The following is a 14,331-nucleotide window of genomic DNA, read 5'->3' on the forward strand; positions in this document are numbered from 1 at the left end:
TAGATTATTAACTAAAAATAAAGTTCTATAAATATTTTTAAATAATGTCTAAGTTAACAAAAATAAAAACTTGGTTAAAGTATTTAAACATTTAAGATAAGTTCACAACTTTGTATTTATTAAATTAATTCAATGATTTAATTTCTTTTACTGGTTTTACATCATTTATTTATTTACACTTTTTGGGTGAAATATTTTTAATCAATTTTTTTTGTTTTTTTAAATTATTATTTGAACTTTATTAATTTGTAATTATTTTGTCACATAACATTTATTCTTTTTTTAAAATTTTTACATGTTAAGTATTTCCACATCATTTTAATCAACCTCCACCTAAACTTTACTCTTCCCGAAGTAGGAATCCAAGAACTGCTCAACGTAGTTTCGGTACCACGGCATTTTCTTAAAAACTTTTGCCAATCTGGTCAGCATTGGGGTCATTACCTCCTTGGGTTCAGGTTCTTGTGGGTAGAAGTCACCCAACATACAGGTACCCATGTTTGTGACAACAAACTGGTATGGGTCAGTCACAGGTGGAAATACGAAACCTAAGAAATAAATTTAAAGATAAAAAACCAAAATTTTTAAAAACAAAAATTTATTGCAAAATAATGTTTCTAAAACCGAAAAATAAACTATTAAAATATAGTAAAATTTAGTTTAAAATTATTTAATCATACATTCTTGGAAAACGTAAATTATAACTTAATAAAGGAAAAGTTTAATGTGTGAAAACTAAATTTATTTATGTACAGACTAAGTTACTAAACTTATCATGTTACCTCTGTCTTTAATGTGGCCTAGGTAAGACACCGCCGCTGTTTTGTTTTTGTTCTGAGTTGAATGCATCTCAAATTTGACCTTGATTGAATCAGCTACAAACCGGATCTAAACATTTGTAAATAATTTATACCGAAAAGTATTTGTATGCATTGACTAGGGGAGTGAAACGAAACCACACTTGCAGTATTTTTAAAACAACAGACCAAAGTTTGAGTCCTGCTACTGGCATGTTGTTTTTCTTAGTGTAAAATTAAAAAAAACACGAAACATAACAGTTTTTACTTCCAATGGGTTTTACTTTTGACTTATTGTTTATGTAGTTAACCCATAACAAAATGTTCTTCAACAATATTCTATTTTATTTTGTATGTGTAAGGCAATATTGGTTTAAATTTGCTTTCAAGCAGTAACAACGTAATGTATGACAAAACGGTGCATTAAGAAAAAAGCATTATAACATCTTGTAGTTTAAAACATAACACACATCAACATCTTGTTTACGAGGGGATTGCCACCAAATACAATAACAAAAGGATGTTATCACCATAATACTTACTGTTATATTTGCAAGAGGTGGAATTGTAATCACATCCCTCCACTCTCCTATGTCAGCCATTGCAATCGCCCCCATGTTATCCTTGTAACGTTTTTTGTGGCCCAATGTGATGGGGAAATCCGCTGGGAATTCGTGGGTCTCTAAATCCCAACTTAAACCTAAACAACAAAGTTATTGAAATATTTTTTTTGTTTAAACTGCTGATCTTTGAGCAATCTAGAATATCCAAAAAAAATTAAGTGTAGATGCAATATCACCCTTATTGAATAAAATTGTTTGCCTTTGTTATGTTATTGCGTCTATCGAGTACGGTTTTGTAACTAGATAACACGATTTTAATGTAGTATACTATTTTACTGAGTATAATTTTCCAATTATGCTATTGATGATGTTGTATTTTTTTTTTAACTTTATAAAAAAAACTTGCTGTCATAGCCCGGGTATTGAACCTGACATTTCTGTGTCAAATCTTGAGATATTAAAGTAGATTTTCCATCGATAAGCATGTTGATCGGTCCATTGTACTTGTTGTAACTTATGATCTACAAATAATAACATAATGTTTACACAACGACCATTTTAATGTGAATAACAAAACAAAAACTAATGGTGTAAATAACAATATTGTTTAACAAAATTTTTATATATATTTTTTTTACCAAAAAAAAATTTTTTATATAAAAATGTGTTGCAATAATTGTATTTAAGTGTGGAACAATGAAGTGACAATATTATTGTAAGAACAATGCTTAAACTGTTATGGCAATAAATAGTTTGTTGCTGTTTTTTCTTTATAGTTTGCATAATTTCTAATTACGTCATACCTGAACGTGATTGATTGGCATGTACAGAGTATTAAACTCTTCTGGGTCACTGTTTAAAATTGTCCATTCTTCAATCCCGTTGAATATTATACTTCGTCTGTTAATGTTAAATAAGTGGGTGACTTTAACTAACCACGTTATTATCGTAGGTAAAAAATGTTCAAATGGAAAAAGTAGCAAAACTTGATTAAATTATTAAAGTTAAAATTTATCTTAAAGGTGATATAGTATTATTTATTAACTAATGCAATTGCGAATTATATAAATTTTTAATGATTGATTTTTGTGCAATTACATAATTTGCTCTTAATATAAAATTTTTACCTGAGGTCAATAATTGCTGGACTATTCTCATCTCGTCGTGGAGCGTTACTAAACAAATTCGGGTTGGCATCGAGTACAAACTTTCCCGTTATTTCACCCTCATCAATGTAAACAAGATCTCCGATAAATTCCTCCCGTTTATCGAACGTGATTGGGAGTCGACTTGGTTGCTGTCCTGCAGGTTTTTCTCCTACGATTATTGTTGCAAGTTTTCCTCTGAAGCAGAACTCACCTGATCGACTTACGTTGTTCTCACCCAATGGTGCAGAATTTAGCTTAAAATATCAAAAAAACGAATGAAAAAATTGTAAAGGTTTCTAAAGTTCCTGATCTGAGAGGTTTATTATTTACTTAAATAAAAAATAAACTTCTTTTAAACTATTTCTTTGATTGGATCCATTATTTTGTTAAATACACTCTGTTTTATTTTGGATGAACATTTAAAAAATTTAAATTTGTAGACATTTGGAAATTTTTAAAACTTTTTTTTTTGTTATATTAACTTAGATTTACCGAGGCCGTTATTGAGCCTTATTAAGGAATGCGTTAAGTATAAGTCTAAGACCTAGCGCACTAGATAATGCGTTGTTTATATATATACAACTTTAAAGTCAGAAATTTTGTGAAAATTAAAAAATCAGGAACTTAGGTTACAAAAATTTTTGAGTTGATCCTACCTCGTAAACTCCGGGCTTTGTACACGACATCAGCCAATCTACTCTTTGCCCGGGAGCAAGTAAGGTTTGGCCGTTCCTTGGTTGTTGTGGTTTGTTAAACAACACCCCATCAGCTGCTATAATGCTGACGTCACAGCAATATCCATTTTCCAAACATGGCGTGTCAATCTCAAGTACGTCACTTGCACCCGCGTTTACAAATCTATTGAAGTAGTTGTATTGGTTAAATTCAATTACACAAAAATTGCTCTGTCTATTTGTTATAGGTCTTAAGGAAGTTTTGTCTGTACAACAAAACAGTAAAAATAAAACAACAAAGTTATTTTAAGTGTTGTTTTGTAATGATTTTCTCATTACTTGGGTAACGTGTAAAGTTTCACTTTTAGTTTACCTGATGCGTTTTCCCATCCACCATTCAAGGTCAATCGTTGGTAAAACTTGCCCGTTTACAGTGAAGTATTCAATATTGTGTAACCTTGCTAACGTTTCGTCTCCGTTTCCCAGTCCTCGTATGCAATTCCTGCCGAAAAAAATTTAACTAACTTTAAATTAAATCGATGTGAAATACCAGCAAGGTTGCCTTACTAAAAAAAGCAATGTACTAAAATATAAACAGTTTAAAGTATACCACACAATGCTACATCAAAGATGCAACATAGGCCTACCAATATTACCCAGGTTTGCGCATGAATTCTACACCAACAACGTTAAAATTTAAGTTTTGCAAAATACCAATGAGTAATAAAAAAAGGTCATGCAAAAATGAAAATAACTCATGTTATCTAAATAAAAAAACTTTAATAAACGTTTAAAAACATAGATTATTTACAAACAGTTAACCAACAACATACAAGTCATCATAACGTTCAGGATATTTCCTATACAGCATACTAGGTTGTAGGATAAGTTCGATATCATTCTCGCAATAATCAGGACACATAAACTCTTTAAGTTGTTGTATAACAGTGAGGGGTTCAACAGTGATCATACCAGCCATTCCCCCAGCTAACTGTACACATTAAAATTAATGTAACTATATAGTTATTTTTGTTTAAAAATTGCTTTTTTTGTCAACTCTACAAAAAATGTTATTTATTTAGAAAACTTATGCAAGATAGTTCGTGTGTACTGTTTTAAAATGATTTTATATGCAAGCATCGGTAAACTTTTTATAAGTTTTGCCTTTATCGTGTTATAGAAACATTATGTTAATGCCTTTATTGTTTTAACCAGGCCATTATATTGTATAAGTTTTAATTTAAAATGATCATTAAATACGTTAAATGTGACCGTGTATACCTAGTTTCTATCGTAACCACGGGTATTTACATTTTTATATCTTAAACTATGTCACAAGCATATTAACTTAACAAGATCACTAGATTAATAATGACACCACATACCTGATAATCAGATTTAACGGGAACGTCAGGGTAGTACCAGAAGGAGCCAGGTTGTTGCAGTGGGGGGATTGTAAACATGTAAAGAAAACTCTCGCCTGGTAAAACTTCGTTAACTGGGGGTTCAAATTCCGTGGTCTGAAAAGGAATTTAATTGTTTAAATGTTGTTATTACAAAAAGTAAAAATTTGCCTGGTTTTTAAAAAAAAATTAAAGTCTTGTAAAATTGTCGGTACAAAGGTGGCGCGGTTGACGTATTCGGTGACGTCACCAAAGATACGTCACACAATTTAATGACGTATTAATCTTAATTCCCAAAGTTAGATTAGTTATATATATTAACCTGGAGTGGGGCCATATGTAGTCCATGAACTTGGAAGTTGGTTGTATTTCTTCCGTCTTCAGCCGGCTCCAAATTATTTCTCTAAAAATCGAAAATTATGTAAAATTATTGTTATAAGAATTGTAAACATTGTTCTAAAACATATTTCTATTTGTTTATATGTAAATGTCAATAAAATTCATCAACCCGGCTTTAAAATGCAATTATTTTTTTTATCATTTTAAGATGTTGAGTTATATATCTATATTAGGAAATGATGTGCTGTTGTAACGTTTTTAAGCCATTTGTTGACGCAGGGTTTAAGCACAAGAAGTGTGACATTATTAAGGCTCGAACCAGAAACCTTTTGGCTTATGGTCAGCATTCAAGATAAATAGTTACTTGCTTACCAATAGTACAGTGACGACGTCACCAGGTCTAACACACATAGTTGGACCAGGCATTCGACCGTTAAAAAGTCGTCTTCTTATATTTAACGAACCGAAATAAACATCCCAAACATCGACGGTTAACACAACGTTTAGAAACCCGTTCTCGGACTTAAACTGTTCAGGCGTTTGCAAAGCCTGGCCGACTAAAAAAGTTTTTATTAATTTACAAATTTGGTATTTTTTTGGGCGATTTTTAACCGATGAAAATTGCAAATATTACCTTTTAATTGGGTTACTATAAATATTTGAATTTTTTTACTTTGTGTGTTTAAAAAATATTTTTAATATTACTTTTAAATTATCTAAAATAAGTTTTATAATATTTTTAAATTATCTAATAATTAATTATCATTAAAAACTAGTAACATACAATTAGCCATTTGATTAACATATATATAATCTTAAAAAAAAACTTAACGAACCTGCATCTGGAGGTAATTGTGCAGATGCTGCAACGAACAAACAACCAAACAAAATAATTTTAATCATTTTTGTTAAAATACAATTTAACCTTTACAAAATAAAAAATCATTTGCAAATTTAAAACAACAAAAAAGTATATCGACTTTCCTTTGGCATTTAAAAAAAGATGTAGCTAAAAAATTATTTTTCTCGTATCAAAACTTTTTTATTTCCAAGCAAATTTCATTTTCAAGTCCGACTAAATTTTGAGCTTTCCCGTGTCTTTATAGCAAGTAAAGTTCTTAGTTAAACTAAGTTAATCATTAGAAATATGTGTTGATGCTTGCCCCAAAGGCCAGTTTAAGTTAAAAAAACCAGTTTAAGTTAAAAAAAATTAAGTTAGATATTAAGGCAGATATGAGCTTAACGCATTTTAAATTCACATTATCGCGTGTTGCGTTCGTGCAAATAAAACCGCAGAGAATAAATATTGTTTTTAACGAATTATAACTTTTTTGGATGAAAGAATCCAACCCTTTGTGACGCACCTGCATAAACTATGAGGTCACAATTTGCTATTTTGCTCAACAATGTTTTTAGGGGTTGTTGTTATGGGGTAATTATTTAGTCACGACTAATTTAAGATGTTTAAAATTTATTTTGCAACGATTTTGTTTTAAAGGGTAATAAATGCTGAATAATTTAAAGTATTTTATTTTGGTGGTTTTGATTTAAAAAAATAATTTAGATTAACTTAATATGAGACACAAACAACCTTAATATTAAGGAGAAGATTTCTAATTTTTACTTGTTTTTATTATTTTAAAATACAAACTAAGATTTCAAATTATATTTTTGAGACATACCTTTAGATGAGTCGTGTTATTATGACAAATACTTAATCTGATTTATATAACCCGATTAACGAGCTTGAAAAAACAAGAAATACTGTGACATGTTATAGCATCCTTCTATTATAATTATCAGATTGACACATGACACACGAATTGAGACTTTTAATTTGGAATTTTAACTTCTGAAAATGGTTAGGTCAACTCAATATGGGTTCGGGGTAAATTAAAGTTACTGATGGTCTTTTAAAAGTATGCAAGATGTGTTTTTTAATATTTATGTTGCCCTTAGGTTAATTGTGACCAAAATATCAAGAACATTAAAATTTATAAACAAAGCTGTTATAGATAATCATATTGCCCCATGATTTGGCATGCCATCAAATTAATATCAGAAAATACACTTTTTTGGCATTAAAAGCTACCTTTTCGTGTTTTGTTTATTATCTTGTTATAAAAATTAAATCTTTAAAATAATGCAATTTTGTTGTGCAGCTAGAATGGTGACCTTCATCTAGTAAGAGCAACAAGTTCACATAAATCACTTAAACGTGGCTAAATGTTGTTGGCAAAATTGGGCCCTAGCCTACTGATCACTATTTTATCATTACCTAGATTTTTCTTTAAAGTTGTACTTGTTTGAAGTTTAAAAGTAATCAATCACCATCGTTACAATGACTGGTCAACGACAACTTAATTTTCAAAAAGCTTTTCTACGAAAATTTAAATTTGTAAAAAATTACTTCATGTGTAGACTGTAAAATAGATTTTTTAGAAATAATATTTTATTTAAAAACAATGAATAAGCATATATCTCTTAAAAGAAATTTAATTTTAGCTTTAGTTTATTCTTTTTTTGAGGATAATCAAAAATATAAAATTGTATGCCCTTATATACGTTTTTATTTTACGTTACGACTTGTCTATATTCTGCCTAATGTCCAAACTGTGCTTTTTTCAAACCCCATGGCTTCCTAAAAGCTTTAACTTACCGGAAAAATAGTTTTTTTAGTCATAAGGTTTTTTGTCACAATAAAGAATTTATATAAGAAAAATTGCAATTAATATTTTAATTGTTTTGAATATAAAACAAATCATAAATTATGAAGACTGTTGTCGACGACATTTTCTTGCAAAGAAAGGTAAAGGTTTGGTGACCATGCCATAACATACTTAAAATCTTTATGTAAACATTAATACTTTTGGCATGTTTTAAATCATTAAATTGATTTTGTTATTTTGGATCTCTATTACTTTCGCACGGCCGAATTTAACAAGGCGTTATAACCTAAGTATGGCAATTGTTCAACCAGACATTAAAAATTAGTTAAAATATGTTTCAATGAGTATAGCTAAGTCCACTTTACGAGTCAGATGTGTTAATGGGTAAACTGAATAGGTGAGGGTTAGGGTAAGGGTTTAATTTATGCAACCTCTTTGTTTAATTACATGTGCCGCATTTTGGTTACACGCCCTGTTTATGTAGGGCGTGCGTAACTAATAGAGATCCGTTATTTTTTCCCGTCACATTGTTGTAATATTAATTGTATATCGTATTTATTATTTACTTTTATTAATGTGCAAAAACCAAAATAAAAAAATAAAAGTAAAACAAAAACTGGCTGACTGGTTATTTCTAAAATACGGGGTGCGTGAAATACCAAGGCCGTATGTAAACGTTAACAAAAAATCGCTGAAAGCGTTAAAGGACGGAATCCCTAATTTTCCCTTGCGCTTTAAAGTCAAACGCATCATTCCCTGGCCTTTAAAGCCTTTAAAGACTGGCCTTTAAAGAAGCATTGAGTCTAAATTTTTTATAATTTTTTTGTGCTAACAGTTGTTGTTTTAAACAGGGGGATTAGTTTAAGTTGTAAATATTTAATAAAATTGCTAATATTTTTTTTTAAATTAAGTAAAAGTATAATTTATTTTAAGTTATTTAATGTGAACTCAAATAAAGTATAATTGTAGGAATTAAATGAAGAAAGATGGGGAGCTTCATCTGCTGTTGTCAACAAACAAGTTTTTATCATGGGAGGGCAGGGTAAATCCTCTGTTGAGAGTTTAAGGTTAGATGAAGTAGATCCACAATGGAAAGTTGAAAGTCCAATGAAACAAGCTCGGTTGTGTGCATCATCAGCTGTCATAAATGGTTGGTTTATAAACTGTTGCACATTCAAAAGAAAGAAATTAAACTTCTATTTTTGAAATTTATTTAGTTTTAAAGTGGTATAGATTTTATTAACACAATTTGGGTCTAGAATAAATATTATATTTTAAGGTAAAAATAATAAAATATACTTAAAAACTAAATAATGGTCTTTTTAATTAAAACATTTTTTAGTTTTGTAAGTTTTTGTTTTGTAAAGTATTTTAAATCTTAGTAATTATTGTTCTAGATTGTATTTACACAACTGGAGGCCAGGATGAAATAAAAAATTTACTTTATCAAGTGGGGAATTCTTGGATGTGAGGACAAATAAAAGAGGAAATATTCCTGACATGATTGTTCCACGTAGAGACCATGTATTACTTGCTGTAAAAGGTAAACATACAAAATTTCATGTAAATTATTTCAATGTTTTTTCGACTGCAAAAATTTAGATTAACGATCAATAAAAAGATGTCAAACGAATTAATTAGATATTTAATTTTAATTAATTTGGTTTAGATTTAAAAAGAACGGTGCGGTAAACAAATTATACAATAAAAACAGTAAAGACTCCAAATATTCATGTTCAGGTAAATTATTTGCAATCGGGGGATGGAATGATAAAAATAGAAGTTTAAGTTCATCAGAATGTTTTGATTTTGATGAACAAAAGTGGTCTCTTATTTCTCCAATGAAATATGATGTATATGGTCATGCAGCTGTAGTTTTAGATGATCACATATTAGTTACTGGTGAGTCAAATTTTAAGTAATTTTTTTTTGTAATTGTCGTTAACTTAAAATTTATTTTTTAACAGAAACAATTATTAAACTAAATAGAAATAAAAATTAAATTATTACTTTTTGAATTTTTTTTATCCAAATCAAATAAAAATTTGAAAAATTTTAAACATATTTTTTCTAGGTGGATTTCGAGATGGCTTTCATGCAGTTTCATCAGTAATCAAATACAACATTATTACTGATACATGGTCAGAAGTTGCACCAATGAACAAGGCTCGATATGGTCACTGTGCCTCAGTTGTAGATGGCAAGATTTATGTTGTTTGGGGCTTGGATGGGTAAGTTAAACTAAATATTTAGTTTGTAATAATTTATTAAACTCTGGTTTATTGTTTTATTATTTAGTAATTCCATTGAAGTGTTTGATCCCACGAACAACAAGTGGACAATCATTGCTGAAACAGAAAGGGAAATATATGGTGCCACAATGGTTGTTGTTTAATACCAATATTTATATTTGTGATGTCATAATGGTTAATTTATTATTTTATTACTTTTTTTAACCACATTACAAGTACATTTTAAGAATATTTTTGTGATTGTTTTAAAACAATATTTAAAATTTATGCATTTAAAAAATATTCAAAATTTTTAATAGATTATTTAAACTATTAAAAACCTGTAAAATATATAACCTGATATCTGTAGATAATTTTATTAATTTTTTTATTTTGTATAATTTTATATAACTGTTTAATTTTAGTTTAAAATTGACCACCAATGGTTATAATCTCTTAGTATTTTTTTCTAATTGATTCTTTTAAAATATTATTTGCATTGAATTTATGTTTTTAAATTAGGACTATTTTTTAAATTAAATGTGTCACCTTTTTCATTCATTAACATAATTTAATTTTTAATGTATTTATTTTTTGCATCTCTAACCACTGTAGTTTTACTAACCATAATTTTGTTTTAAGGTTTTAGGTTTGTTGTTAATGTTGTATAAATTTGTTTAAAAATGGTTCGAAGTCAAGAATTTAACAGTGGTCATACTGATAAAATATTTGAAGAGTTAAACAGGTTTGATAACTACAACTAGTTTTAATCAATGTAGAATTTAAAATTGTTAAAAAAAACAATCAAAACTGAAAAATAAGTTGCTTAAAAATAATTTATTGTTTTTTTATGTCAGGGATAGAAAAGAAGACAAAGTTTATTGTGATGTCATAATCAATGATGGAAAGAAGAAGCATTCTGCTCACAAAAACATTCTTGGATTTTTCTGTGTTTTCTTTGGAACAATGTTTACAACTGAGGTATAATAAAACAATTTAAAAACTTTAAATGACAACAAATAGTTTATAAAGTTAGGTAGTTAAATGTGTTTTATCACAAAATAGTTTTATTAGAAAGCATAGTGTCTTTATAAAAAATTATTTTTAAAACAAATCTAATAGTTTAGTCAACCTGATTTATGTTTTTACAGATGAAAGAGAAATACAATCCCATTGTAAAGATCAAAGGAATAAGCTCGGAAATTATGGAACTTATTTTAGATTATGCCTACACTGCAAAAATCCTGATAACTGAAGAAAATGTCTTTGAGATTATGGAAGCAGCAGATTATCTACAGATTAACAGTAAGAATGATAATATTATAGTTTTAACCTTAAATTACAATGTATTATATATTTAGAACTTCGCAAGTTTTGTGGAAAATTTCTGCAAACCATTGTTGATGTTGAAAATTGTTTAACCATGCTGGCTTATTCTCAAAGATACAACCTTGAAACCTTAAAGCAAGGAGCCCAGAAAATGATTGCTGAGAATTTTGAAAAAGTTGCATCAAAGCAAGAATTTTTTAAACTTTGTTTCGAGGATTTACTTTCTATTCTAAAACTAAGAGAAAAAAAGGCAAGGATCATATTTTCCTTAGTTTTTAAAGTAAATAAAGTTCTGCAATAAATTAACAAATTAAATTTTATATTTTAAATATTTAAATACTTACCAACTTCAGGTTTCATCTGAAAAAGTCATTTATAATGCGATGATGAATTGGATAAAACATGACAGCAATGAACGACAGAAACATGTCAACCAATTGTTTCAATCTCTTGATCTTCTTAAATTTAACAGAGAATTTTTACAACAAGTTGTAATGAAAGAGGTCAGTTCAGTCATAAATATTTTATTAAAGATTTTAAACTGTTTAACTATTTTCTTACCGCTGAAATGGGTTACTGGCATTACTCTATGTTTGGGTCATAAAGTCGACCTTTCATGTTAAGGATAAAGATATTAAAAAAAAATTATCTAAAAAATAAAATTTTAATTTTGTACAAACTTGTTTGCAGGATTTGATAATGAAATCTATGGAATGTATTCAAATACTTATCTCTGCTTTGATTAGTTTTGCCCCACCAGAAAAAAAAGGTCAACTAATATTTATTTATCAAACTTTAGTTAAATATTTTTGTGGATGAATGAATAATATCTAACTTTATACGATTTGTGATTTATTTTTAATTATTTGTACCATAAACTACAAAAATATTTGTTTTAGTTAAAAGGTAAACCAAACCGTTTAATTATTCTACCTAAATGTATTATTATTTTTTATTTTTCTTAAATAACATTTTTTTAACATTGAAATTGCAGATCCAGCAAAGTTACTTATTATGGGAGGGTATAGTTATGAAAAGGAAGCTATTTTGTTTAACACTGTTACCCAACAATGGAACCCAATGCCAGTATGTTAGTTTTAAATATATTGGATTGTATTTTAATTGAAGAGCCTAAATGTTTTATAATTTCTTGTGCTAACAGTTGTTGTTTTAAACAGGGGGATTAGTTTAAGTTGTAAATATTTAATAAAATTGCTAATATTTTTTTTTAAATTAAGTAAAAGTATAATTTTTTAAGCTATTTATTGTGAAATAATAATAAAAAGTATATTTGCAGCAATTAAATGAAGAAAGATGGGGAGCTTCATCTGCTTTTGTCAACAAACAAGTTTTCATCATGGGAGGGGGTGGTAAATCCTCTGTTGAGAGTTTAAGGTTAGATGAAGTAGATCCACAATGGAAAGTTGAAAGTTCAATGAAACAAAATCTGTGGCGTGCATCATCAGCTGTCATAAATGGTTGGTTTATAAACTTTTGCAATTTTAAGAAAAAGAAATTAAACTTCTATTTTAGAAATTTATTTAGTTTTAAAGTGGTATAGATTTTATTAACACAATTTAAGTCTAGAATAAATATTATATTTTAAGGTAAAAATAAAATATACTAAAAACTAATTAATGATCTTTTTAATTAAAACATCTTTTAGTTTTTTAAGGGTTTTGTTTTGTAGAGTATTTTAAATCTTAGTAATTATTGTTTTAGATTGTATTTACACAACTGGAGGCCAGGATGAAAATAATTTTACTTTATCAAGTGGGGAATTCTTGGATGTGAGGACAAATAAAAGAGGAAATATTCCTGACATGATTGTTCCACGATATGATCATGTATTGCTTGCTGTAAAAGGTAAACATACAAATTTCATGTAAATTATTTCAATGTTTTTTCAACTGCAAAAATTTAGATTAACGATCAATAAAAAGATGTCAAACGATTTAATTAAATATTTAATTTTAATAAATTTGGTTTAGATTTAAAAAACAGTGCGGTAAACAAATTATACAATAAAAACAGTAAAGACTCTAAATATTTATGTTCAGGTAAATTATTTGCAATCGGGGGATGGAATGATAAAAATAGAAGTTTAAGTTCATCAGAATGTTTTGATTTTGATGAACAAAAGTGGTCTCTTATTTCTTCAATGAATCATGGTGTAAATGCCCATGCAGCTGTAGTTTTAGATGATCACATATTAGTTACTGGTGAGTCAAATTTTAAGTAAATTTTTTTTGTAATTGTCTTTAACTTAAAATTTCTTTTTTAACAGAAACAATTATTAAATTTAATCGAAACAAAGAATAAAATTATTACTTATTGAAATTTTTTTATCTAAATCAAATAAAAATTTGAAAAACTTTAAACATTTTTTTTCTAGGTGGATGGCAAGATGGCTTTCATGCAGTTTCATCAGTGATCAAATACAACATTATTACTGATACATGGTTAGAAGTTACACCTATGAACAAGGCTCGATATGGTCACTGTGCCTCAGTTGTAGATGGCAAGATTTATGTTGTGGGGGGCTGGGATGGGTAAGTTAAACTAAATATTTAGTTTGTAATAATTTATTAAACTCTGGTTTATTGTTTTATTATTTAGGTTGATTAGTGTTCCAGTTAATTCCATTGAAGTATTTGATCCCACGAACAACAAGTGGACAATCATTGCTGAAACAAAAAGGGAAATATATTATGCAACAATGGTTGTTGTTTAATACCAATATTTATATTTGTGATGTCATAATGGTTAATTTATTATTTTAATACTTTTTTTTAACCACATTACAAGTACATTTTAAAAATATTTTTGTGGTTGTTTTAAAACAATATTTAAAATTTATGCATTTAAAAAATATTCAAAATCTTTAAATAGATTATTTAAACTATTAAAAACCTGTATAATATATAACTTGATATCTGTAGATAATTTTATTAATTTTTTTATTTTGTGTAATTTTAAATAACTGTTTAATTTTAGTTTAAAATTGACCACCAATGGTTATAATCTCTTAGTATTTTTTTTTCTAATTGATTCTTTTAAAATATTATTTGCATTGAATTTATGTTTTTAAATTAGGACTATTTTTTAAATTAAATGTGTCACCTTTTTCATTCATTAACATAATTTAATTTCTAATGTATTTATATTTTGCATCTCT

General features: G+C 27.8%; 2 protein-coding genes and 1 long non-coding RNA gene across 3 annotated transcripts; all 3 read left to right on the forward strand.

Moving 5' to 3' along the window:
• Positions 1-7,593: 7,593 nt before the first annotated feature.
• Positions 7,594-9,064, forward strand: LOC145742666 (uncharacterized). The gene is made up of 3 exons (XR_014280957.1): positions 7,594-7,733; positions 8,563-8,743; positions 8,991-9,064. It is a non-coding gene; the product is annotated as an uncharacterized LOC145742666 (long non-coding RNA).
• Positions 9,008-10,254, forward strand: LOC145743092 (uncharacterized). The gene is made up of 4 exons (XM_082560975.1): positions 9,008-9,136; positions 9,334-9,495; positions 9,668-9,824; positions 9,892-10,254. Exons 1-4 carry the CDS (start codon positions 9,094-9,096, stop codon positions 9,986-9,988), a joined length of 459 nt encoding a protein of 152 aa, XP_082417101.1. The 5' UTR covers positions 9,008-9,093; the 3' UTR covers positions 9,989-10,254.
• Positions 10,255-10,507: 253 nt separating this feature from the next.
• LOC145742667 (kelch-like protein 12) lies at positions 10,508-14,262 on the forward strand. The gene is made up of 12 exons (XM_082560442.1): positions 10,508-10,569; positions 10,682-10,805; positions 10,976-11,129; positions 11,186-11,403; positions 11,507-11,656; positions 11,844-11,922; positions 12,148-12,239; positions 12,451-12,631; positions 12,876-13,019; positions 13,214-13,375; positions 13,549-13,705; positions 13,773-14,262. The coding sequence occupies exons 1-12, from the start codon at positions 10,508-10,510 to the stop codon at positions 13,885-13,887; spliced, it is 1,638 nt and encodes a 545-aa protein (XP_082416568.1). The 3' UTR covers positions 13,888-14,262.
• Positions 14,263-14,331: the final 69 nt, after the last annotated feature.

This window comes from Corella eumyota, chromosome 2 (assembly GCF_963082875.1).
Source record: "Corella eumyota chromosome 2, kaCorEumy4.1, whole genome shotgun sequence".
In the NCBI taxonomy this organism is placed as follows: domain Eukaryota; kingdom Metazoa; phylum Chordata; class Ascidiacea; order Phlebobranchia; family Corellidae; genus Corella; species Corella eumyota.